Source organism: Diorhabda carinulata, chromosome 1, assembly GCF_026250575.1.
Source record: "Diorhabda carinulata isolate Delta chromosome 1, icDioCari1.1, whole genome shotgun sequence".
In the NCBI taxonomy this organism is placed as follows: domain Eukaryota; kingdom Metazoa; phylum Arthropoda; class Insecta; order Coleoptera; family Chrysomelidae; genus Diorhabda; species Diorhabda carinulata.
In genome coordinates, this window is record NC_079460.1 from 15696619 (window position 1) to 15719740 (window position 23122).

General features: G+C 32.3%; 2 protein-coding genes and 1 long non-coding RNA gene across 3 annotated transcripts in view; 2 read left to right on the plus strand and 1 right to left on the minus strand.

The window, feature by feature from the left end:
* Positions 1–23122, plus strand: part of LOC130902398 (uncharacterized) — a 124153-nt gene that overhangs the window by 26597 nt on the left and 74434 nt on the right. The window lies entirely within an intron of this gene.
* On the minus strand, positions 4196–21186 carry LOC130902380 (protein dispatched). Its single transcript, XM_057814488.1, has 10 exons — positions 20989–21186; positions 20539–20795; positions 19003–19227; positions 18715–18850; positions 17238–17458; positions 16796–16981; positions 16299–16671; positions 15778–15973; positions 15281–15713; positions 4196–14604 (listed from the first exon to the last, which is right to left on the minus strand). Exons 2-10 carry the CDS (start codon positions 20680–20682, stop codon positions 13222–13224), a joined length of 3297 nt encoding a protein of 1098 aa, XP_057670471.1. The 5' UTR covers positions 20683–20795; positions 20989–21186; the 3' UTR covers positions 4196–13221.
* LOC130902389 (uncharacterized) lies at positions 5822–8898 on the plus strand. Its single transcript, XM_057814498.1, has 2 exons — positions 5822–5973; positions 6209–8898. Exons 1-2 carry the CDS (start codon positions 5955–5957, stop codon positions 6586–6588), a joined length of 399 nt encoding a protein of 132 aa, XP_057670481.1. The 5' UTR covers positions 5822–5954; the 3' UTR covers positions 6589–8898.

Here is a 23122-nt window from a genome sequence, read left to right on the forward strand (position 1 = left end):
AATAACCATTTCATAGAGAAAATGGAAAAAATACTTTTCTCATTCTTTAAATAATGTAGTAATACATTTTTGTGGATATTTATTTTTTTAACGCAAAACTTTTAAGTAGATTAACTACTACTACTTACCCTATGAAATGTTAATGTTTTACAATAGAAAGGGAATTACTACAATTTTTGGTTCGAAAGCTGTATTAAATATTATAATGTAGTTCTACTAACCATTACAAGTTGGCATTAATAATTGAATATCATTATAAACATTTAAACATTTACGTATTCCTAGATTTTAAACCTCAGAGAGTGAAAACATTTTCTTTCTAGGTTCTATATCTCCCCTGTTTTATATTTGATAAAATTATTATCATTCAGTGCAACCCTTTCACTGGGTTAGAACTTTTTAAGTAGAAACCTACTTGTGCTCTAGAATGTTTTACTATTTCACGAAGAGAGGACGCAATGCGACAACATTTGGATAGATACATGTGTTAAATTTTAAAATGTAATTCTATTAACTTACCTAAGGCTGCAAAAAGTTTAGTTCAAGTATCAAATTGTGAAAAAATTATAATATAAATAATACCCCACCTTCTTTATATGTTATTAAATTCATATTATCCAATGCAATTTTTAAGCCTGATAATTTGTTGAATTGTCGAAGTAGAGACCTACTCCCTCTACTTCAGTAGTTCACAAATAGGAGACGCAATACGACAATAGCGGATAGATATCTATGTTACATTTAATAATGTAGTTTTATTTGCTTATATAAGATGGCACAAAAGATCAAATTTGCATTTAAATATTAAATTGTGTAAAACATATATTTACTTATGCTATATTGAATATCTTTTATAATGTATACGTGATTAAATTGATTTATGCTATCAGTGCCCCAGTTAATTTATTGAAAAATCAAAATAAAATTGAACTAAAAATTGTTTAGATAGAAACCTATTCGCTTTACTTCAATATTTCACTAATAGAGGACGCAATGCTACAGTATTTGGACAGAAAATGGCGTCAAATAGTTGAATAAAAAATAGTTACAGTAAGGAGAACCGTCTTGTATGGGGGATTAGTTGAAAAAGTGTCCAGCTGTAAACACCAAATTATAACAAGAAGACTCGCCAAAATAGTGCTAGTGTACCAAGTGGAAATGATATGAATTTAGAAGTTATATATTTTATGTACAATTTTCGAATGAATTTATATGTTAATAGTTTCTTTGAAATAATTATGACTTTCAAAAATTTGCTTCCTTTCAACAGACACTTTTCTATACACCGAGATAGTTCTCCTTACCTCTACCCTCCATATCTTAAACCTAATACAGTGAGTTGAGGGACAGTGTGGCAGATAGTACTAGCTTAGGCGCCAAATTCAAATAGCGAGTTAAATACATTTGAAGTGTATGAAACCTAAATCGAATGAACTCAGAGTAGTTCTAACCCTAGATGAGCCAATCCTAGAGAACTCAAAAGTTTTAATTTTTTAATGTTCATTTAAAAATGTATGCCACATGTTTTTAAAATTATTTAAAAATAATCATGCAGTTTTTGGCACATAAATTATTTCATCAGAAAATTTTCTTATTCAGACAATTTGGATTGGTCTGATAAAATAAAATAATAAATGATAATTCGTGTGAAAACGAATCATTTCTATTCAAAGTTTTCATGTTTATAAAAGTATTATCACAAATACAATACTAAAACAATTGTATGAAAAATCAAAAGTATTATAAATAAAAATTGTAGTACATCTTCAAACTAACTCCATTTTTCTCAATCAGATATGTTTACACACAAACACACACATACTAATATGCCGGAACCAATCAGAAAGCGACTAAGCATCTGCCACACGGATTGGGTCGAGTCATTGATGATTTGATCATACTTTGACTATATTATTGTCTTTCCAAGTTACTGCAAATATGATTGTTTTTATCAAATCTATAATCAAATGTGCATCGAGTTTCTTTTTTCATTTCTTTATCCTTTTTGAATGGGCACTTGTTGGTTCTGCTGTAACGAACCGTTCCTGTAGCTCTTATTTTCCTTTCTTCTAAAGTTTTCATTAATGATCAGTAGGGTTGTCAACCAATGAAATGTGTTTTAGAATAATAGAGGCTCCAAGACCTTCAACTGGGAATGTTTGGCTCTGTTTTCCCTCATAAAGCTCTGCATGGAAACAGAATCCGGTTTCAGCACAGCACATTGCCCCTTGCTTGAATCCGAATCGAATCGGCTTACCACGTAAAAACTTGCTTCAAAAAGTGATGCCTGATCATTTGTTCGTCAATGCTTATATTTTTGGCGAAAACCCCAAACTGTAAGAACTTATTGCTCATTTTTTCTAATAAAGGAGCAATTTTGAAACTTTTTTGATTGTTATCTATTTTCGAATTATCATTCAGGTGTAGATTTCTTTTTATTTCTAAATACCTGTTTCTCGGCATACATTTCCTTACATAGGGTAGATTTATGTCTTCATCCTCACACCAATACATTTGCTCCTGTGGGAGAGAATGATATCCTGTCAGTATCAGAAACCCAATGAACTTTCGATTTTTTTAGGTAGCATACGTGACACTTTGCTTCACTATATACAGCATTATATCTTCCGTAAGTAACGTCCCAAATATTTAAACCTCATACATTCCTTTCAAATCATTTTTTATTTTTTCCTGCCTCTTTGATATCTCTTGATCATACTCCAAGACTTTGGGAAAATCACGTTTGGTTTTTTTCCAACAAACAACTTTGAAGGACCTGCTTTGATCATCTATTCTTCCAAGAGATTGGACTGAATTTCAACAGTTCCAGGAACATCTTGAGGAATTGTGTCTTCCAATTCGCTATCATCGAAATCTTCTTCATCGGAAACGACATCGACTTTATCTGGAGGTAGCTCAACAATATCAATAACATTACATTCTTCTCATTATCATTGCTGATAATTTATGGTGATAACACGTATCCGGGGTTGAGGATCTTTAGAGTGATTCAGCCCCCTACCGCCGAAATGATTTTTACTTTCCTTACCCAATACGCCACTTTATACCGTAGGTAAGGAAAGTATTGTGATCGGTCAAAAAATTCGAAATAAATAGCTAAATAAAATGTCCGTTGATTAATGTAATAGATATTTTATTTTACCTGCCCACTATTTTATTTAAAATGAAGGGGGAAAAAACCAGGTAAGTCATATTTTTTATGAAAATGAATTATGGGTATCAATCAGGCAAGTAGTGGTGAAAAGGGGAAAGAACAAGGCATGACGATGATTTTCTATTTCCCCACTAGAGGTCATCACAGTTTCAGAATTTTTTTAGGAATCCTTTAAGTCTAATTTCACTTTTTCATTTACCAACTTGAGTTTCTATCAAAACTTAAAAATTTTAAGACAATAGCAATGGTTTTATTAAGTTGGAATCCTTAAATTACGTTTTTCTAAGTTTCGATAAAAGTTTTCCCCCAACCCTTCAAATGCAATTGATATCTTGAATATGAAATCAAGAATGAAGAAATTTAAAATTAATAAAAGAAACATTGATTAAATGAATTGATAAAACTATTAAAAAAATAATCAAATGAGTTCAGGTAAAAAGGTAACATTTTCCTACTTTCAAGAAGACATCGACCAAAGAAATTAAAAGAAATAATTTTTTGTACAACAAAACTAAGTTAAATATTTTTTTCACGAGCAGCAAGCACAGATATTTAAAAAAAAATAACCGAATTCAAGTGAAGAAAACAAAAAATAATTTGAAAACTTTCAAACGAATAAATTAAATTTTGAAGATTCGGATGAACTGTTAACTGTTGAGTGTAAATGATGTTTCTGTTTCTTTTTTGATTAGCTACCAAATGAACCAGACCATCTCTAGACAACTGGGTCAATGGTCTATGTGATTTTAGACACCTGTGGCTGGTATGAGTTGTTTCTGTTTCAAATTAATTTTCTCTCATAGTCAAGGTTGTTTCTATTAAAATATTTAGTTTCAATTGAGAGAAGACCCACTAATTTATTATTAAGTGAAATATTTGTTTGTCGATAATGATTGAAATGTTTTCTTTGTTCACAACAATCATATTCTAGTTGTGTGACTATTTGAACACACTGCATTCTGAATTGGTTCTACTAGTAGATACAAATTGGTTATTTTTCAAGTCGTAAAATGAAAAGGATTTTATTGGCAAAACATCTTTATTAACCAAAAATCAATTTAGAAACAGGTTGTGTAAAAAAATAAAAAATACGTCTAATATACAGAGATAGATACCTTCTTCTGCAGTCCAGAGATTTGTTCGTTTGAACATTTAACATTGATATAATTCATACTACATGAACTCTAATAGTTATTTAACAAGACAACTAATGTCATCACATTAAGTTTCCAGAAACGTAACTTCTCTAGTGAAATAAAAATCAATACTTGTTAATCAATTGGCATTAATCCCCTGTCTAAAACAATGAGTGATGTAAATTCGTTTAGGAAATCATCAGCAATGTAATAAACATCAGCTGAATTATGTTAGTAATTAATTTTTTTGGTTTATTATACACTAATATATTCTATTCTTAACATATTAAGTACACATAATAAGTACATGAATCACATCTTTTTATTATACTGAATGGGATTGTTTAAAGTTAACAAGAAATTGGTAACAATCAATTGCATCCATCTAATAGCCCCAAATAATTTAGATTGTGAGTGCTTACATGTTATTTACAGAAATAATGTACCGGATAAAATCACTATTACAGATCTATTTTCAGGATTTGAAAATATATCAAAGTCAATGATACTGCTTCTGTTGAGCAGAATATATTTGCTCTTCTGATATTGATCTCAATATTTAGTTACTTGTAGCACCTCCTCAATATTTTGGGGACTGTATTGAATATATATTGAGCAATATTTACAAGAAAAAAGACTCTGTATAAGCATGATGATTATTAAAACCAGAAATGTTTACAACTTCGTTGATATAAAATTCGTAATTATAATTGGACACATATACAGACTATTAACTTGTAAATTTCTAATATTGGACTGGAGAAACCATAGGTAGAAGAAATAGTAAGTTGAAAGGTGGAAAGTGAATAACGTACATCTATTTCACTATTAGTTACGCCTCCGGTTTTAGATAATCACGAAAATAGATTAGAAAAATAAATCAACAATAATTTTTTTAACATTGAACAACTATCATGAAAATATACCTTTACTATTGCTCTATATTAAGGTCATGGCATTTTCACAAATTGATAGATCGTTTAGCTGATTGATCCCGAAGGACGCAAAAAAATTAATATTTTGGTGCGATTATTATTGATAACTATTATTGCCAAAACTTAACAAATTATTTATCAAGGATATTATTGTCCTCGCGGTAATGCAAAATCTATCTCAAAATTTATATATTCTTTCTACCTGACTCAAGACCTAGGCGTGCTGCTAATTAATAATAATCAGTCATAAAAATTCTTATTCTTATAATCGGTATTTCGTACATAGAAAAATGATTATATCTAGAGCTGTGTACGGTTGAGTCTTAAGGCTTTCCAGTTCCACAGTTCCAATGAACACCAATATCTGTTCTATCTTCAACGAGGTTAGATATGAGGATATAAAAAGCCAAGTGGACTAACCCACAAAATTGTAGTTTTCTTTTTTTGATACCAATAGAATTTTGAAACCCATATCTATCAACAGCAAAATGGACTGTCACTTTTTAAAATAAACCGCTAGATGGTAGTGCTATCGTTGATTTGCTTTTTCGCAATTCACATATTCATTAAAAATCATAGTGGACTATCGCGCTTAGTCCATTGAGCCGCAATCAGCAAAGTGGTAAACACGATGGAAGCGATGTTTATTTTGTGTTCAAATTGATAAGTTTTTGACTAATTTTAATATTCTACAAATTTGTGAATACTATGAGCGATATAATTGACCGTAAGTACTCTATTAATAATTAAATTTTCATGAAAAAGAATGAAAATATTAATTTCTTGGCTATGAGGCTATTATGTGTTTAATTTTTGAGATTATTTTTATTTTATTTATTTATCACAAACATTATAATAAATACAATCCTAAAAGTAAAATAATAATAGTACATTCAGTTTAATTGTAAAATGAAAGTTATTCATTATTTTTTACTGTTAAACAAAATGAAAATATTTTGCAGAGTCGGACTCGGAACCATTTGAGGAGTTTGGTTCGAAATCGGATTCTAAACCATATCAGGAGTCTGGTTCGGAATTCGTGTTTTCAGATGAAGATTATGAAGAATCATCAGACAAACCTTCTGGTACTGACCCACCAACATCCAGGGAAGTTAAGAGTAGAAAGCGAGTTCGCCATGAAAAAAAGTGGAATAGAAGTGTTGCCAAGAAGAAACGATGTGCTGGTGGAGAGTATACAACTAGAACCAATAGAGTTGCTCCTGCAAAGTCTTTCAGTCCATGTGTATGCGGTTGTAAACATCACTGTAACAATTTGATTCCTGAGGAACGTCAAAGAGCTTTGCATCAACACTTCCATTCATTGGATAACTTTGATTTTTAAACCGCGCACCTTTTTTCCTTAATCAAAGTTGAAAATAAATTGCGCACGTACACTGGAATTCCACAAAGTAGAAGGGAAAAGGATCTAGAATTCCATCAGAGGAAGGCTAAAGCAGCAAGGGATCGCCTGAAGCATGATATTCAACGTGAAAAAAATAGTGAAGTTTCTGTTATATGTTTCGATTTAATGAAAACATTACCGACACCCGTCTTAACGACTGGAATTTGTTATTATAAGAGGCAATTATGGACGTATTGTTTCAACGTTCATAAAATGGGTACTGATAATTCCTATATGTTTATTTGGGACGAATCCGTCGCATCTCGGGGACCCCTAGAGGTCGGTTCCTGCCTGTTGCATTATATTAAGAATTTTCCAACATCAAGAAAAATAATCATGTATTCCGATCAGTGGGGGCGCCAGAACCGTAATATAAAACGGCATCTCCAGATTTTAATGTCGAAGAAATTGATCATAAATTCCTGGTGAGTGGCCATTCCTATCTCCCTATCTCTCCCTAACATTACGAACAGAAAACAGTCGGAGACAAAAACCAAGGTGGAATGACTGAAAATCCAATGGTTATGGGAGGGTTGGATAATACTGCGCTCCAGTGTAACTACATAACTATCTATAAAAGCTATGACTTCGTATGCATCACATGATCGCCCTTGCGACCTAGTAACCCCGCCCCGCGCGGCAGTGGCCCACGGTCAGTGGTATGAGTTGTACGTCTATACAGAACTTTTGCGCGCATTTCTTATAATTTTTCTGTGACTGACGTATCCAGGTATGTACTTCTTTTTGTGGTCAAAATTATGTTGTTATAATGTATTTTGTAGCGTAATTTGGTGTTATTTAAAGTAGATTCGAGTTTTAAAATTTTGTTTGTAAAATTCTGTTGTGGTGGCAAAACAAAATGGCGTAGGCTGAAAATGCCGCGCTCAGGGCGCGGTATTATCAATTGCATATTACAAATATCTATTTTTTCTTTTACAGATGACTGAAAGTGCACCAAAAAGAAAAAAGGGGTCATGGGATCCACTCCAAATGCAAGCTGCTTTAGAAGCTGTAAAGAGTGGGAAATAAATGAAAGAAGTAGCAATATCATTTATGCTTCCGGAATCTTCAATTAGAGAAAAAAAAGGAGAATACTATGACCCTCTACTTGGCCGAAAGGCAACATTTTCAAAATAAGATGAAAAGGAGTTAGCTGGCCATATTATTATTAAGTTGGCTAAAACATTTTTTGGAATCTCACAGCAACAGCTACGCAATTTGGCTTATGAGTTCGCGGTTGCAAAAAATATTAAACAGTTTTTCAACAGAGAAGAGCATGGCTGGTAAGTGTTGGGTGTATGCGTACCTGAGATCTCTTTACGACTTCCAGAGCTAACAAGCATGAATAGAGTGTTGGGTTTTAGTAAATCCGAAATTGCATTGTTTTTTCGCAATTTGGAAGAAATGACAGAGATAATGCTTATCCAGCAAAACGAATATTCAAATTTGATGAAACAGGTATTATAACTGTTCAAAGACCTGGAAAAATTTATGCACCTAAAGGAATTAAGCAAGTTGGCAAAATTACAAGCGGAGAACGTGGGCAAAATGTCACAGTTGTTTGTGCTATGAATGCATCGGGAACTTCATTATTCCCACCCATTTTTATATATCCACGCCAAAGAATCAAAGCCAGTCTCAAGATTCGAGGGGCCTATTGGAGCAGAATATGAGTTTGAATATATGTTTAAAGTCTGGGTCGATCATCGAAGAACTTTTTGAGAAATGGCTTCGTCACTTTGCCAAATATATTACTGCAACAGGTAAAAACCACACTCTACTAATTCTTGACAATCATGCTAGTCACTTGTCCCCCCGCACACTTCCCATAGGATGCAGCCTCTGGATGTCACTTTCTACAGTCCATTGAAGACAGCTTATCATAAAGAGTGTGACTTATATATGAAAAACCATCCATATGAAAAAATTACTCATGATGTTATTGCTTCAATATTTAATAAAGCTTATTTGAGAGTAGCTTCGATGGACAAGGCAGTAAAAGGTTTCGAAGTGACTGGCATTCATCCCATAAACCCCAACGTGTTTGATGATGATGATATCAGACCCAATTGTTGAAGACTTACTACTCGAAACGAAAATTCATTCAACAATGACATAGCAACGGAAGCACTCTCTACACATGTTTCAAATAAAACCGAATCTGTTGCTAGTACTTCGCGTAGTAACATTTTAGAGATATTGAGCCCAGTGCCTCGAAAAATTCAGAAAATTAAAAAACGTTCAAAGAAACAACACTCTCAAATTTTGACCGCCACGCCACTAAAAGGACGGCTAGAAGATAAGGAGAGAAAAAGAAGAAAAAAAGGTAAAGGTAAACATGTTAAAGTAAAAACTTTAGCAAAAGGAAAATCTGTGAAGAGAAGAGTGTTAATTTCTAGCAGTGAAGAAAGCAGCGAGGATATTCCCCTTGCACAATTATGTAATGACGTCGATGAAGATGAGATAAGCTCAGACAAAGAAAATGAGAATACTAATGACATAAGTAAATTATGTGGTGAATTCGGACTTAATAATGAAGTCTGGTTTCGTTGCTGCTCTTGTTCAACCTGGATCCACAAAGAATGCAGTGGAAAAGAAACGGCAAAAAATTATATTTGCGACTTCTGTTGAGATTAATGTTAAGATTCTGTTAAGAAAAGCACTATTCCTAGTTATGTACCTACAATGGATGTGAATTATGCCTAAATAAATATTGATTGACCTATGTATCGCCTATTATTTTGAATGCACGCTATTCTCAAACCAGTTTGATAATGCCGCGCTCTCATAAATTTTATTTTTCTTCCATTATTTTTATATAGGTGCTTTACAAAATAAATATTGTATTTAAAATTAATTGCTAGGTAACCTCTTTAGATACCATAGGTTGAAATAAATAGGTTTTTAAGTTTTTTGTTATTTTCGCTAATTTTAAGTGCAGTAATAAAATAAATACAAAAAATTTAATATTTTACTACTACTATTCGAAGAAAAAACCAGAATCGTATAAAACAATGTGAACTAATCCACACAATCATCAGAGAGGAAATGGACTAATCCACATTAAAATATAAGATTGAAATCATAACTTTAGTATGTTGTCATTTTTAGTTATATTCAGTCACTTTATACATAGTAAAGCGAATTGGAATCAAAATAACCATTAAAAAAAATTATGTGTCGGTCCATTTTGAACAAACTTTACAGCCAATTATCTCCATTATGCAAATTTGGGGTTAATCCACTTGGCTTTTCATAGCCTCATATCTAAGAGCTGTGTACGGTGAAATCTTAAAGCTTTCTAGTTCCAATGAACACCAATATCTGTTCTATCTTTAACGAGGTTAGATATTCACTCCTACAAATATGAATAATTATATATTTTAACAGGACTTTAATTATTTGCTACCTATCAGGAAAATACTGAAAAGATCTTTCTTGTATTGGATAATATCTAGAAATATCCAAGCGCAAAATGAAAGTTTTAGATTGATCTACCCTGGAAAGGTACCAACTGGTCTACCTCTTCCTTATAGGAACATTTCCTATACCAAAGTAAGATCGTGAGTCAATAAAAGACTGTTCCTTTTTAGATTTCCGTGTGACCAGAAACAAAGTCTACAGAGATGTTGTTAGTCTTGCTTATTTGTATCAAGTTTTATTTAGTACTCCCGTGTCTGTTTTGAATCTATCCAGAAAGATTTCTATGTCACATTTCTGAGTTTATTTTTAGGTTCGACTTATAGCTATATTAGTCCTGATTATTTTAATTAGTTGAGGCTTAATCAAGCAACCTCTATAAACAATGTTTGAGCTATGAAGGATAGAGAGAAGGGAAGATATCTCTTATGAGAAAAAGTTCCTCAATAATAATCTGTTAAAGCAAGTGGTATCAAAACACCATACAAGAAATGAACAGATATGTCATTAAATGGTATACGGACGGAACTAAAACAACAGACGGAACTGGAATAAGAATGTATGGGTCCAGAACCAAACACTCTGAAAGCCTGGGCAGCGCACCAAGTATTTTTCAAGCAGAAATTCATGGAATTAAAAAATAGATGAACTATCATAAAATTCAAACTAGACAAATTAAATGAGTTAGGCAAGAAAAATAAAATTACCCTATGAAGGATTCCGGGGCACACCTGAGCGAAGGCAAATGAAATAGCTGATAAGCTCGCTAAAGCGGGGGCAGGTAAGCCCTTCATGGGACCCGAACCTGATATCAGCTGTAATTATTAGGACAACCTACATAGACTGAGACAGGCAAAAGCTCCTCTGGGAAACTATAACCAGAGAAATTCTGCTGAATGTATCAACCTAAGTAAGAATAATCTACGAATACTCACAGGAGTCCTATTGGGGCACTGTTGCCTCAACAAACACCTGAAGACGCTAAACTTAACAGATAATGCGGCGTGCAGATTTTGTTGCACAGAGGACGAAACCTCTATCCACATTCTCTCGTAGTGTGAAACGCTAAGGAACTCTAGAGCAATACACCAGGGAGCGTATGAAATAGAAGACGAAGATCTCTCGCAACTGAAGCCATCTCACATTCTATACTTTTTAAAAGAAATGGGACTAACGGATTAGCTGTAAACACAGGGTTCTCCAGTATCGCAGCAAGAAAGTGGGACACAATAGATCCTTTGGGTCGAAGCGTAAACGATACCCTAAAACTCATATACTTAAATCGAGAAATATGTCATATTTCTGAGTTTATTTTCAGGTTCGTCTTACAGCTATAGTAGTCATGATTATTTTAATTGGTTGCGATCTCTTATCGGAAAGAATCCAGCTATATACGATAAATAACTATTCAAAAACCTTTCAGAATGTCATTGGTGCAGATAAAGGGTATGGTATAAATGCAGCGATTGTAAATGAATTGAAAGTATGCGGAGTCTCATTTTTGATTAAAACATTTCAGTATTGAAAATTTTGGAAGTTTTGCATTATACAGAATAATGTAGTAAATTTATACTGATGCTAAAGTGGCGCCCCACTTATTTAACGCATTTGGACGGACACTTTTTACATATACAGAAGATTCTTCTTCTCTGTACCCTCCATAGTTCGAGCAATAAAACATTTACAGGAAGAAAAATAATTATTTGAGTGTTGAACATATAAAAATAAGAAAAAAATAAATCATCAAGAAAACTACATCGTTACTAATTTGGATAACCTTAATATTGTAGGAAAGACTACGTAAATTGAATATGATGGAAAGATATGCTTTATTAATAACATGTAATATAATTAGAACTCAACTGATAATGAGGAGAAAGTATGCTGTTAGTAGCACAAAAGAAAACTACATTTAAACTAAGTCTACTTAGATTTTTTTGACAAAGATTATTTGTAATAAAAATGAATGAGGAATATAAATTAACCATATAATTTAAGAGAGAGTGTATTTTTTCAACTATTATGCGGTACTTTAATGAAATTTAAAAAGAAGCTATTGATCAAACTACAGAATCTTTGTTCTTCGGTAAATATAAATTAAAAAATTAAAGTTTTATCGTAAGAAAATAGAATTATTCTAAGTGTGAATTGGGTTAATGTTGATAAATTGGACTTAAATTACAATTAGTCTACAATACGTCTATACGTCCAACTGTTAATTTGTGAGCCCCTTGAATCATTTTTATGGACGGTTTCTAAGTATCTGTCATACAGGGCAGTAAATATTGTTAATAGGTTCGTTCCAACCCATCAAGAACCGTCCTTGGTACGGTGATGATTTTGCGCAATAGAGATTACGTGTTAAAACAGGGCAGTTATCGTTATACGAACTACCGATTGAGGCATGGATTGTGAACCTTTTCTTTCGATACTTAACTGATAACAAGTACTATTACAAGAACCTTGTATAGCTGGAGATTGCGCGAAAATATCGTGTAAACGCTTCCAATAACCGTTCCAAGGACGATCCAGATTAGCAGATTGGAACAAACCTAATAAAAGATTTTAGAAAAATAGCAACGGCACACTTTCATTATGATAATACTAATCTAGATGTTTAACTACGAAAAATGTACACTTTACAATTATTAATACCTTCATTACGTTTTGCACACTTTAAGCCAAAAATTTTTTTTCCTTCGGGATAAAAGCTTTTATTCTATACAATATTTCTTATGATAAGTTTTTACAAGAATATGTATTTGCTCTTTGAAAAAATAGCTGGAAGATATTTAATATGATATTTTTATGTCGTTGTACCAAATGTATTGTTAATGAATAATCAATAATTTGACTTTCACATGTATACTGTTTCACTACTTGGAATCACATGATTATTGTAGCTAAAGGCATATTTTTTAATCAAGAAGACTGTTCAATATCAATATTTTTAATTTTCATTACATAACATTTTTACACATTATATATATATATATATATATATATATATATATATATATATATATATATATATATATATATATATAATGTTTAATGCCATCCGAACAAAATTGATAGACATAAATGGCATTTACATCAATAAAAGTCAACTAAAAAATATATCACAGAACATTTAGTCCTAACAGTTTACATTTAATTGTCATCGGTCATAATGATAGTTATAGCACTGGTTGCTGAAGGGGACTGATCAGTAAACACATATTTGCTGGGTATGAATCTAGCTCCGCCACTTGCACTCATTGACCGTCTCAATTGTTTGGGACTGGGCCTGTTACGTTTAGGAAACGTCAAGGACTCCAATTCATGACAATCTGGCAAAGTCGATGGTTGTGGTAGAGACCGTCCTTGAACTCTTTTCGGTCTACCTAACAAGCACATCATATTAGGGTAATTAAACTGACCCCAATCTTTTATGGGTCCACTAATAGCAAGCATTGAACCCAACATAAATGTAGCATAAATCCAACTTACGCACATAACTAATACCAGAAAAATGCCAATCTGAATGTAAGGAAGGATTAAAGAAGGAAGCATAAATGCTCCTGCAGCACCAGTGGTAATAGCTGCCATAAATGCAGGTCCAGCCATATAATTTAAAGCATGTTTAGTGGCGGCTTCTCTATTTACGGCAACAGATTCTGGGCACATTCTGTAATTGACAGAATAATGTAAACTGAAATCTACCGTCAGTCCAATGGCAGTAGAGACTGCCGTAGATTCTAGAATATTCAACTTCCAACCTAATAATACTAATACTGCCATTGTAACAGAAATACTGCTAGTTATAGTCATAATTGCATATAAACTTGTAAGAATATTTAATGTAGATAGAAACAGTACTATAAGAGCAAGTCCCATTGATATCATAATGGAAATTTGGGTGCTGGCATTCAATTCCCTCTGTAAATCATAAAATGCCAACTCACTAATAAACCACCCATTCTTCATAGGAATTGGTGCAGATTCTAACTGTTTTGTCATCCATTCTTCGACGTTTTTAAAGAAACTATCCATTTGTTCGTATGACATTGAATAACTATAACTACTGTCATATTCTATTATTACAATTTTTATTGTCGGATTTTGGTCTTTAGAAAATTTAGGACCAGCCATACCGGGATTCAGAAGATTTGAGGGAGTATTATAAATATCTGCTATTTCATTGATGATGCATTTGTTAAATACTGTTCTATTAAAAGGAAATTTCGCCGTTTCACAACATGGCGACCTATCTTGATCCAGGAAGGGATCGTAACATTTTCTATCCATTGACTTCATAAATGTTTCTACAAAACAGTTTGGCAATAGTGGACCTATCATAGACTGATAGAAAGGCTGCTCGCGCACTGATTGACAAAAATTCAATAGCCATTCCTGAGATTCTGGATCTGACATATCAAAAGCTGGATCAGGAGTAAGAGTTCCTAAGTTGGAGGGATCCAAATAATCACCATTGTCAATTGGAAGAACACCCCATACAAATCTCAATGGTAATTTGTAGGTGACTTGATCATTCTAGAAAATAATAGAACAAATTATTGTAGAGTGCATAAATAGGGAAAATATGAATAGAAAGGTAGAGTCATGTTTACAAAAAACTTTTTTTTAAACATGAGTAAAAGTGCTGCTCAACCTAACTACTGCAATCTGGATAGTACATTGGTTTAGCATTGCCATGACTTCATAAATTTTCTTGTAAGCATGTACTTGATACAAATTATATTTTTCACCATTTGGAGAATACATATACCGTGTTCGGTGGCCTAACTTCTTTTTATCATAACTTAATGAAACTCGTCGTATGAATAGGAAAAAGTAGGCCCTAACCTAAAGTTTCGTTTTATTTAGTTTCTGAAAATCATATCTCCATAGTGTGTTAACATATATATTTTAATATACTCTCAACTTACAATGACTAGTTAAAAATTGTTTACTTTGGTACAATTCACAATTTGTCCTTTAACTGGATTTTTAGCAGTGACATTTTGATAACTTTTAATGCAAAAAATGACTCATACTGCTCACCTAGGAACTACCACAAATGATCTTACCTCTGTTGTTTTTACTCGTTTTTTCTTATTTATTTCCTGAGATTATTAAACTAAACAGCCTAATAAACCGTATCTCTACTACTATGTTAACGTATTTAGTTGATGGAACTGTTTTTTATTGCTTAAAAGTTTATATTTACCTTTTCTGGACGAGTGAACCAAAAGTGATTCTTATACTTGAAATCGTATTGTTCAAACGGATGAGAATCGACGAAAAGCTGGAATTCGTTAGTATCCGGAAGCTGAATTTTTGGATAAACAAACACAATGAACCCACTTATAAGTGCCAATGTTACCAGTGACAAAAACCAAAAATATTTAAATTTGATTATATAATCTAATATCCAATTTTCTCTTGTTTTGAAAAATCTACTGATTGATAAATACTGACACCATCCAGCTGACAAATTCAGTTGTAATTTAATACAACACCATCTTTGGTAAAACATCACAAAGCAGCTTTTAAATAATGCTTCATTTGATAAACATGAACGTTCCCATATTACAAGACAAGCAGGAAACCATGTCATCATCAAACAATAATTTGCTATTACTGCCATACCAGCAAATATACTAAAACAAAAGTCAGTTGCACAACTAAAGCTGTAATAATTGGAATAAAAATATTACTACCTACCTAAAACAACTAACAGCTGTTACGGAACTAACGTAGGAACCTAAGAATGCTACTGACGTTGTCAAAGCTGTAACAAACATTGACATAAATGCATGATGAAATGTGTCAGCCATCACTTTTAATAAGGAACAACTAGAATCTTGCTTCTGAATCTGCCATATTTTGCAGAAAATAAAAGCATCATCTGAGCCAATACCTAAAAACAAAGTATATGTGAAATATTTTATTCAAATATTCTATGATAAAATACAAATAGAGGCAATACATTTTGATATGAGACATTATTGACATGACACATAAAGAATAAAATTTCTAAAAATTGTTAATTTCAATTATTTAAACATGAAACACTACACCAACATTCTCAAGTACACTTGTTGGTTTTTCAAGCCTTCCATGGTAATTCTTTCATATCTGAGTACAAGTGTTGATCTATTGGAAGTAAAAGTGTGTTCATTAGAAGAATTTAATACCTCGATCAGTGATTAGTTATATTGAGAATATATTAAGACTGTACTTACCAATGGCAACAATTGTTGCCAAAAGATTCATGAATGGAAAAAACTTTATCTCAAACACTAGATTATACATAAAATAGGATATGGCTAATGAAAATATGATCACTATTATTGTCATTATTGTAAGGAACAATGACTGTGTGTAGATCCAAATGCATATAAATACAAACAATGCTCCAGATCCCATAAGATACGTATCTCTAAGTAAAAATTCATCAAACAGTGCGTTCTTTATACCAAATTCCATGGCAACTATCCTTAATCCATCAAATTTCAAAGTAAGCTTTTCAAGTTCGTGATAGTAAGGCATGATTGCAGTACTGCATGCTAACGGCAAAAATACCATTGTCTCTTTTACTTTCACATCCATACTTGACTAAAAAAAAATCCATTATAGTTTTGAGGACATAAATAGGCTACAAGAGAAAGTCATATTAACTTTATTGATGAGTACTTAACACAATATAACTTTTTCATTATGTATTTTGATGGAAACTTACATTAGGAGCCAAAAATGAAGTACTTGTTATAAAATTGAGCACATTGAAAACAGCATCATGTCGAAGACATTCAATGGGAGCTTCGCAATAAGGCGCATCTATTAAACACTGAGAATTTAATTCAAAAGAATGGAAATACGGAGAACATTGCATTAAAAGTCTCTTAGTCACCTCTACATCTTCAGCCTAAAACAATTAATTATAAATTTGAATTAATCATAATCATTTATTCAGAAAGGTATAGATATATACTCTTTTCAAGTTACATACAAAATCAAAAGAGTTTCGTAATTATTTCAACATACTGGATTATACAGAAGATATGCAAACCCAATCTCCCTTACCCTCGATTTAAACACGATAACATATATAATATGATTGAAAGCTAAGCATGAACAAATCTTCTTACACTTAATTTTGAAGATACATTTTTATATCTCACCGTAATTGCTAAGCATGATGCTCTCTTGTTGAGGAATGCAACATAATTTGGCAAAGACCAATGTTTACAGCACTTCTGATTGTTGTTTTGGATGCAGAGGTCTTCGTAATAATTGAGATCAATAAGTTCATGTTCCAATTTGCACATTGTCAGAAGATCATTTATATTGAATAAGTCTCGTTTATTGTGAGTAGAAACTACAAAATGAGCATACTGTTCATCTGAAAAATCATAAATGTGTATCAAATAGATGAATCAGGTATATAAAATGATTAATATTAGCAAAAGTACATAAGATACAACTGTTTCAGCACCTTCAATTGCAAATATTTTAAAGTAATTCTAAAAATTAATTTTTACCCTGAAAATAGTACATCAAACGATCTTGTCAAGAAGAATCTTATTTGTAGGGACATGTAAAGGACATGAGTTCTTTATAATCTCATAATTTTAGTATTGAAATAGTTATGTGTATATGTTATGAGTAAGCTCAGTATAACCTAGGTTTACCCTGGTAAACTGCAGAATACCCAAGAAACATAGGTAAAGTTCGAAATATAACTGCAATCTACATGTTTCAGGCTGTATCTGAGTAAACCGTGTTCTATCCCCTTTATCTTGGGTGAAGTTAGAAGTACTAAACAATAATGAGACCATAAATATTTAAAAAACAATTAATGGAAAAAAACATTTTACAAATAAAAGTGAGAGCACTAAATCTGTATCTTACCAAAATAAAGAATATCATAGAAAAATATAATCTATTTGTTCAAACAAGATAAGCTACTGTGACTTTTGCCAAGATTCCTAATAGCTTTACATTTGTTAGTCATGCATTCAGTTTTATATTCACATCGTTTATAGCTCTGACCTCCTAAAAATGTCTATTTGCAAGTTGCCATAAACTTTTCTTTTCTGGTGATTCATTTTTTAGATATATAAGTTTCTTATTACACACAGAAAACTGGTTCCTGGAAAACATTTCCTTGATATCTTCTATCTTGTTTGCTGGATAGATTTTATGCTAGATTTCTCTGATGATACAGGATGATTCAACGCCACTAACATGTCATTTGTCAAAACTATTCAATTGCGATATTGTAAAGTGGTTATGATTTCAGTCAAATTTGCAAAAAATGCCAAGATTTCTCGGTACTATTTGTTATTAAAATAAAAACTATTTGATCCTTTTGAAGACACCAACTCATTGAAAACTTCAATAAAACTCTGCCATAAACGCACGCGTTGGTTGTTCAGTAGCCATTTTCGAACTGCACTCTACCAAGAGAAACCAGATAGACCGCGGTTTACCCAGGTAAAGCATGAAATATGTACAATTTTGGTTATATTTCGAGCTTTACTCATGTTTCCTGCATATTCTGCAGTTTATCCGGGTAAACCTATGTTTAACCATTAAACTAACTTTACTGGTAACATATATACTGCAAAATTTGAATATAAAAGCATGTAAGGTTACCTGGATTGCCACAAAAAAAATTTTCATCATTCCTCTCAAAGTTCTTATGTGGTTTTGGAGTTAAATTTTGAACAGCCTTCCATCTATTTAATTCTGCTATGGCATTACTTGAGTTTGAATCCTCATATAAAGTTTCCTACAAAAGATTTTATACGAAAATGAAGAGGATTATTGTGTTTATGGGTACCATAAATAATGTGAAACAATTAACAAAAATATAAAATAAATCTATAAATTCTACTAAATACAATCAATCAAATCTAAAATAATAGTTGTGAAAACACTTACACTGCCAAATACGGGCTCTTTGAGTTTCTTTGGTTTTCTATGTTTCTTAAGTTTTAATTTTGATGAATTTTTTGTTTTGGGTGGCTGTTGAGTTTTGTTCTTATTTTGGATATACAAATATTCTTTTGGATTTGTAGTATACTCCCCAGAAGGCCTTGTAGATTTCAACAAATTTTTCCATGTAGTTAAACGATTTGATATTTTTGTACCTCTTGTTGAAAACCCCTACAAAAAAACTGTTAACACATATTTGAAGAATGAATAATAAAATTTGATTTTCCAATCATTGCAATTTTCAATGAATTACCTATTTCGACTGAAATAAAAGACACACATTTATCATCATTACATACTTTCTGTTATTTTCAGCTGTTTGTGGAAGTTATATAGTTTTATAAAAGTTTCATAATTATTTTCCCATAAAAATTGTAGAAATTTCTTTCATAAACCCAATAGTTTAAGCTCAATACCTTTATAGCTTATAATGAGTTACGTCCATTGGTTTTTGCATAAGAGACTGAGTAAAAAATCATTTTTGAAGAAAATATTTCTGTCATATGAGAAACTAAAAGGTAGTTCCAGTCAGGATAAACATCAATTTGAACAGAAATTTGTTTTTGTTTTGAATTCATTTCTACTCGTTCTATTCAACCATGTTTGATAGTACCTATATTGTATGTTTGATAATGATAAACAAGTTGGAATTTTCAAAACGGGCCTAATGTACTGCTTATTGTATGAATTTCACTTTTCAATATCACAAAAATACAAAGTACTTTCTTTAGAAACAAATTATGACCTATGTATGAATCTGAATAAACTGCGGGTAAAGTTTGTGTAAGCACTACAGTGATTAGATTAAGCATGCATACAAAATATGCAGATATGACTGAAAAATATGGTAATAACTCTTTTATTATAGTAGGAAAATATCATCAAAGCTGTGGATGAGTTTATATTAATGAGTTTTTTACTTGAAATTGACATTTATCTACCCACATCTACCCTTGTAATCTCTAATTGCAAGGTTGATAAATGATGATAATGTAAAATTGACAACTACAGATAAAAAAATCATCCTATTCAATTTTTTAAAAGCTTCTGTACATTTTAATGAGTTCTTAACAATTTGATTGATTTCATATATTACCAAGATCTAAAAATGAAGTATCTACATAAAATACCTAAATTTTATTTATTATGCTAGTTTTTATACCGTTGTTCATAATATACATTGTTGGTTAATAACAATTGGCCATCTTAATTGTGAGCAATATTTCATTTAATGAATGAAAAAATGAATTTAAAAGTCAACCAGGTAATCCTATTTTTTAGTTTATGGAGGACTATCCTAGATTAATATATGGACTAGATATTCATGGACAAAAATATTTGAAAGCTGATGATATTTACTAATATATTTATATACAATTCTAACAAGAATATGTGAGTAGATTTAATGTCAATGTTACTAATATTACTGTTAAATGTACTTAATAAACTGCTAAAATCAACATAAACAAAAGGGTTACTCACCAGCTGAGGATCTTTGAAACTTGGTAGAGTAACAGATTTTAATGTCAGTGGTATAATAATACATGTTCCCGAAAATACTGCAACAGCTGATAATACTATAATTGGATGATGAACAAGAATACTCGCGAACCAGCCAAAATTCATTATTGAATAAGTCAGCTAACCATTTATTTGTATTTTGAATTATATCAGTTTATATGAGTTCGCAAATTGTTGGAAGTTGAAATAATGCATGTCTCCAAAAATCAGGTTCATATCTACAAAAGATCAGAACGTTACAGTTAGAAACTACCTGTAACCCTCCTTGTTGCTAGTGCTCAACTACACATGAAAACCTATTAGCTTATAATCACACGTAGGTGGAAATATTACCCCGAGCCTAGATGTCATCCGGGGAGTCTGGGAGCGGTGTAGATGCTGAAACGTTCAATAAAAATTGCTTTTACTTACCTACAATTGACAGTTTATTGCTTTTAACTGTGATTGAGCATTGTTTCAAATTAAATTATAAATATTTTTAGCCTCAATTTCCGAATATTATAAATTAAATAAACAAAATAATTTGAAAGTAAGAGTCATCTCATTTCCGGGAATTGTCGAGTTGTTACGAAATACCATAGACATTTACACTCGGTGACGCAGAATACTTTACAGTTTACAATCAAAACAAAGAAAGAAGACAGGTGCTATTAAACAAATATGTGAGAGGGAATATTCTAATTCTCCCCACTTCTCCCAGGCCAACGATTATAGTTCATAGAATTAAACTGAATATTATGAATGTTAAGTATTCAAACTAATTAATGAGCAATATATTTCAATAGGTAGGTATAACATGTTATATCTACACTAGAACTCCGCTAATCCGATTTTTTGGATAATCCGAAATGCCGATCTATAATAAATTAAATTTGTTTAAACTTTTTTCACGCTCTAAAAACGGAAAGACTAATAATCGGGACATCAATAAAACATACTATTTATTAATGTTTTTACAACATTGTATTACACCACTACTTTTGCGAACGGTCCGTCATTTCGGTCAATTCCAGTTGCTTCAAAGGAGAAAACCTTAGATATTGCGATGTTACAGCACCCGGTTAGCAGGTGTAGACATAGAGCTGTGCTCTGCGTAGCGCGGAGCAAGGACAAATGCGGCTGCCGCGTCGGAGTGCGTTACAACTTTATTGCTACCGGTGCCGCTTTCCTCGTTGTCACTGCTCTCGGCTCTCGCTTTTCTGCGGTTCACTGCAGCTGCTATGTCCTCGTCAGCAAGCTCCTCGTGGGTGTCGGGATCTTGTGCCATCCACTCATCGATGTCTGAGTCGTTGGCTTCCACACAACCGGGAATTTCTCTCATCAGCTGCCCGTATTTTCTGCTCTGAAGCTAAACTTTTGGTTGGCAACGCCTTGAAATTTGAGCCGGCTTCGTCAGCATTGTAAACCTGCTGAGCAGAATTTCCTCTTTCAGTAATAATAGTAGTGAACTCATCTAGATAAGCTTTATTTGAAGATAATTGCTCTCCAGTTATTGACAACTGGCAGACGCCATGATGACCTTTCCAACCGTTCAACCACCTATTTCATACAGTAAACGATTGATCACCATCAATTAAATTGTTCAGTAGCAGTTTTTTCTTGTACAAGAGGTTCATTTAAGGGTGTGCCTTTCTCTCTCTAGAAACTTTGGATGCTTCTTTCAAGAATTTGGCTGGACGATGATGCTGTGAAAAACTGTTAAGCTTTGTACGTTTTTTTTTTCAATCAGAAATTGTAGTCTTGCCTACTCCAAATTCTACTGCTAGTTTTGTATCACTCTTGCCTTTATCTAAACGATTCAAAACATCGAATTTTTCTTTTGAGCTACAAGTTGTATGCTTACATTTAGTACTGGTAGCCATTATGTTTAATAACTAAGAACAGAGAAAGAATATGGACAGAGATATGTAGTCTTAGACAACACTCGAACACTGCAACTAAAACTGACTCAGATAAACCAGCTGTAAAAAATGGAATGTTTTCGGAATGCCAAGAATTATTTTTTCCATTTAGCATTTGAATGATACGATTTAAAGAGATGGAAATGTACAACACGTTTAATCAGAATATTTTCCCTTTGAAAACAATTGTTTTGGCGATCCGAAACGGACCTGGTCCCAATTAGTTCGGATTAGCGGGGTTTTAGTGTATTTGTTTTACCTCAAGTAAAATTATTCCAGAGGTTAATACAGGCTCGGACTGGGACCATTTGGAGCCCTGGGCTAAAACCTGTAAAGTGGAGTATGGAATACTACTCCCAGCAAAATGGGGGTTCAAAGTCTCTTTTCCAGGAATTTTTCGAAAATTAGGTAATTGAAAACATGTTTTAACGCTACTTGGTACTTTGGTACTCATAGAGATAAGAAATTCACCTAGGAGTTTATACGAAAAAAGCGAACTTGACATAAAGGCTTCGCTTAAAGACGACCAAAGTCGATTGTTGAATATTTTAAGTTTGTTTAAGTTGACATGTGACTTCAGTGCAAGGTATAGTAAGAACAAATTTATATGCCATATAAAAGTCCAGAACGGAGAAAGCAGATGT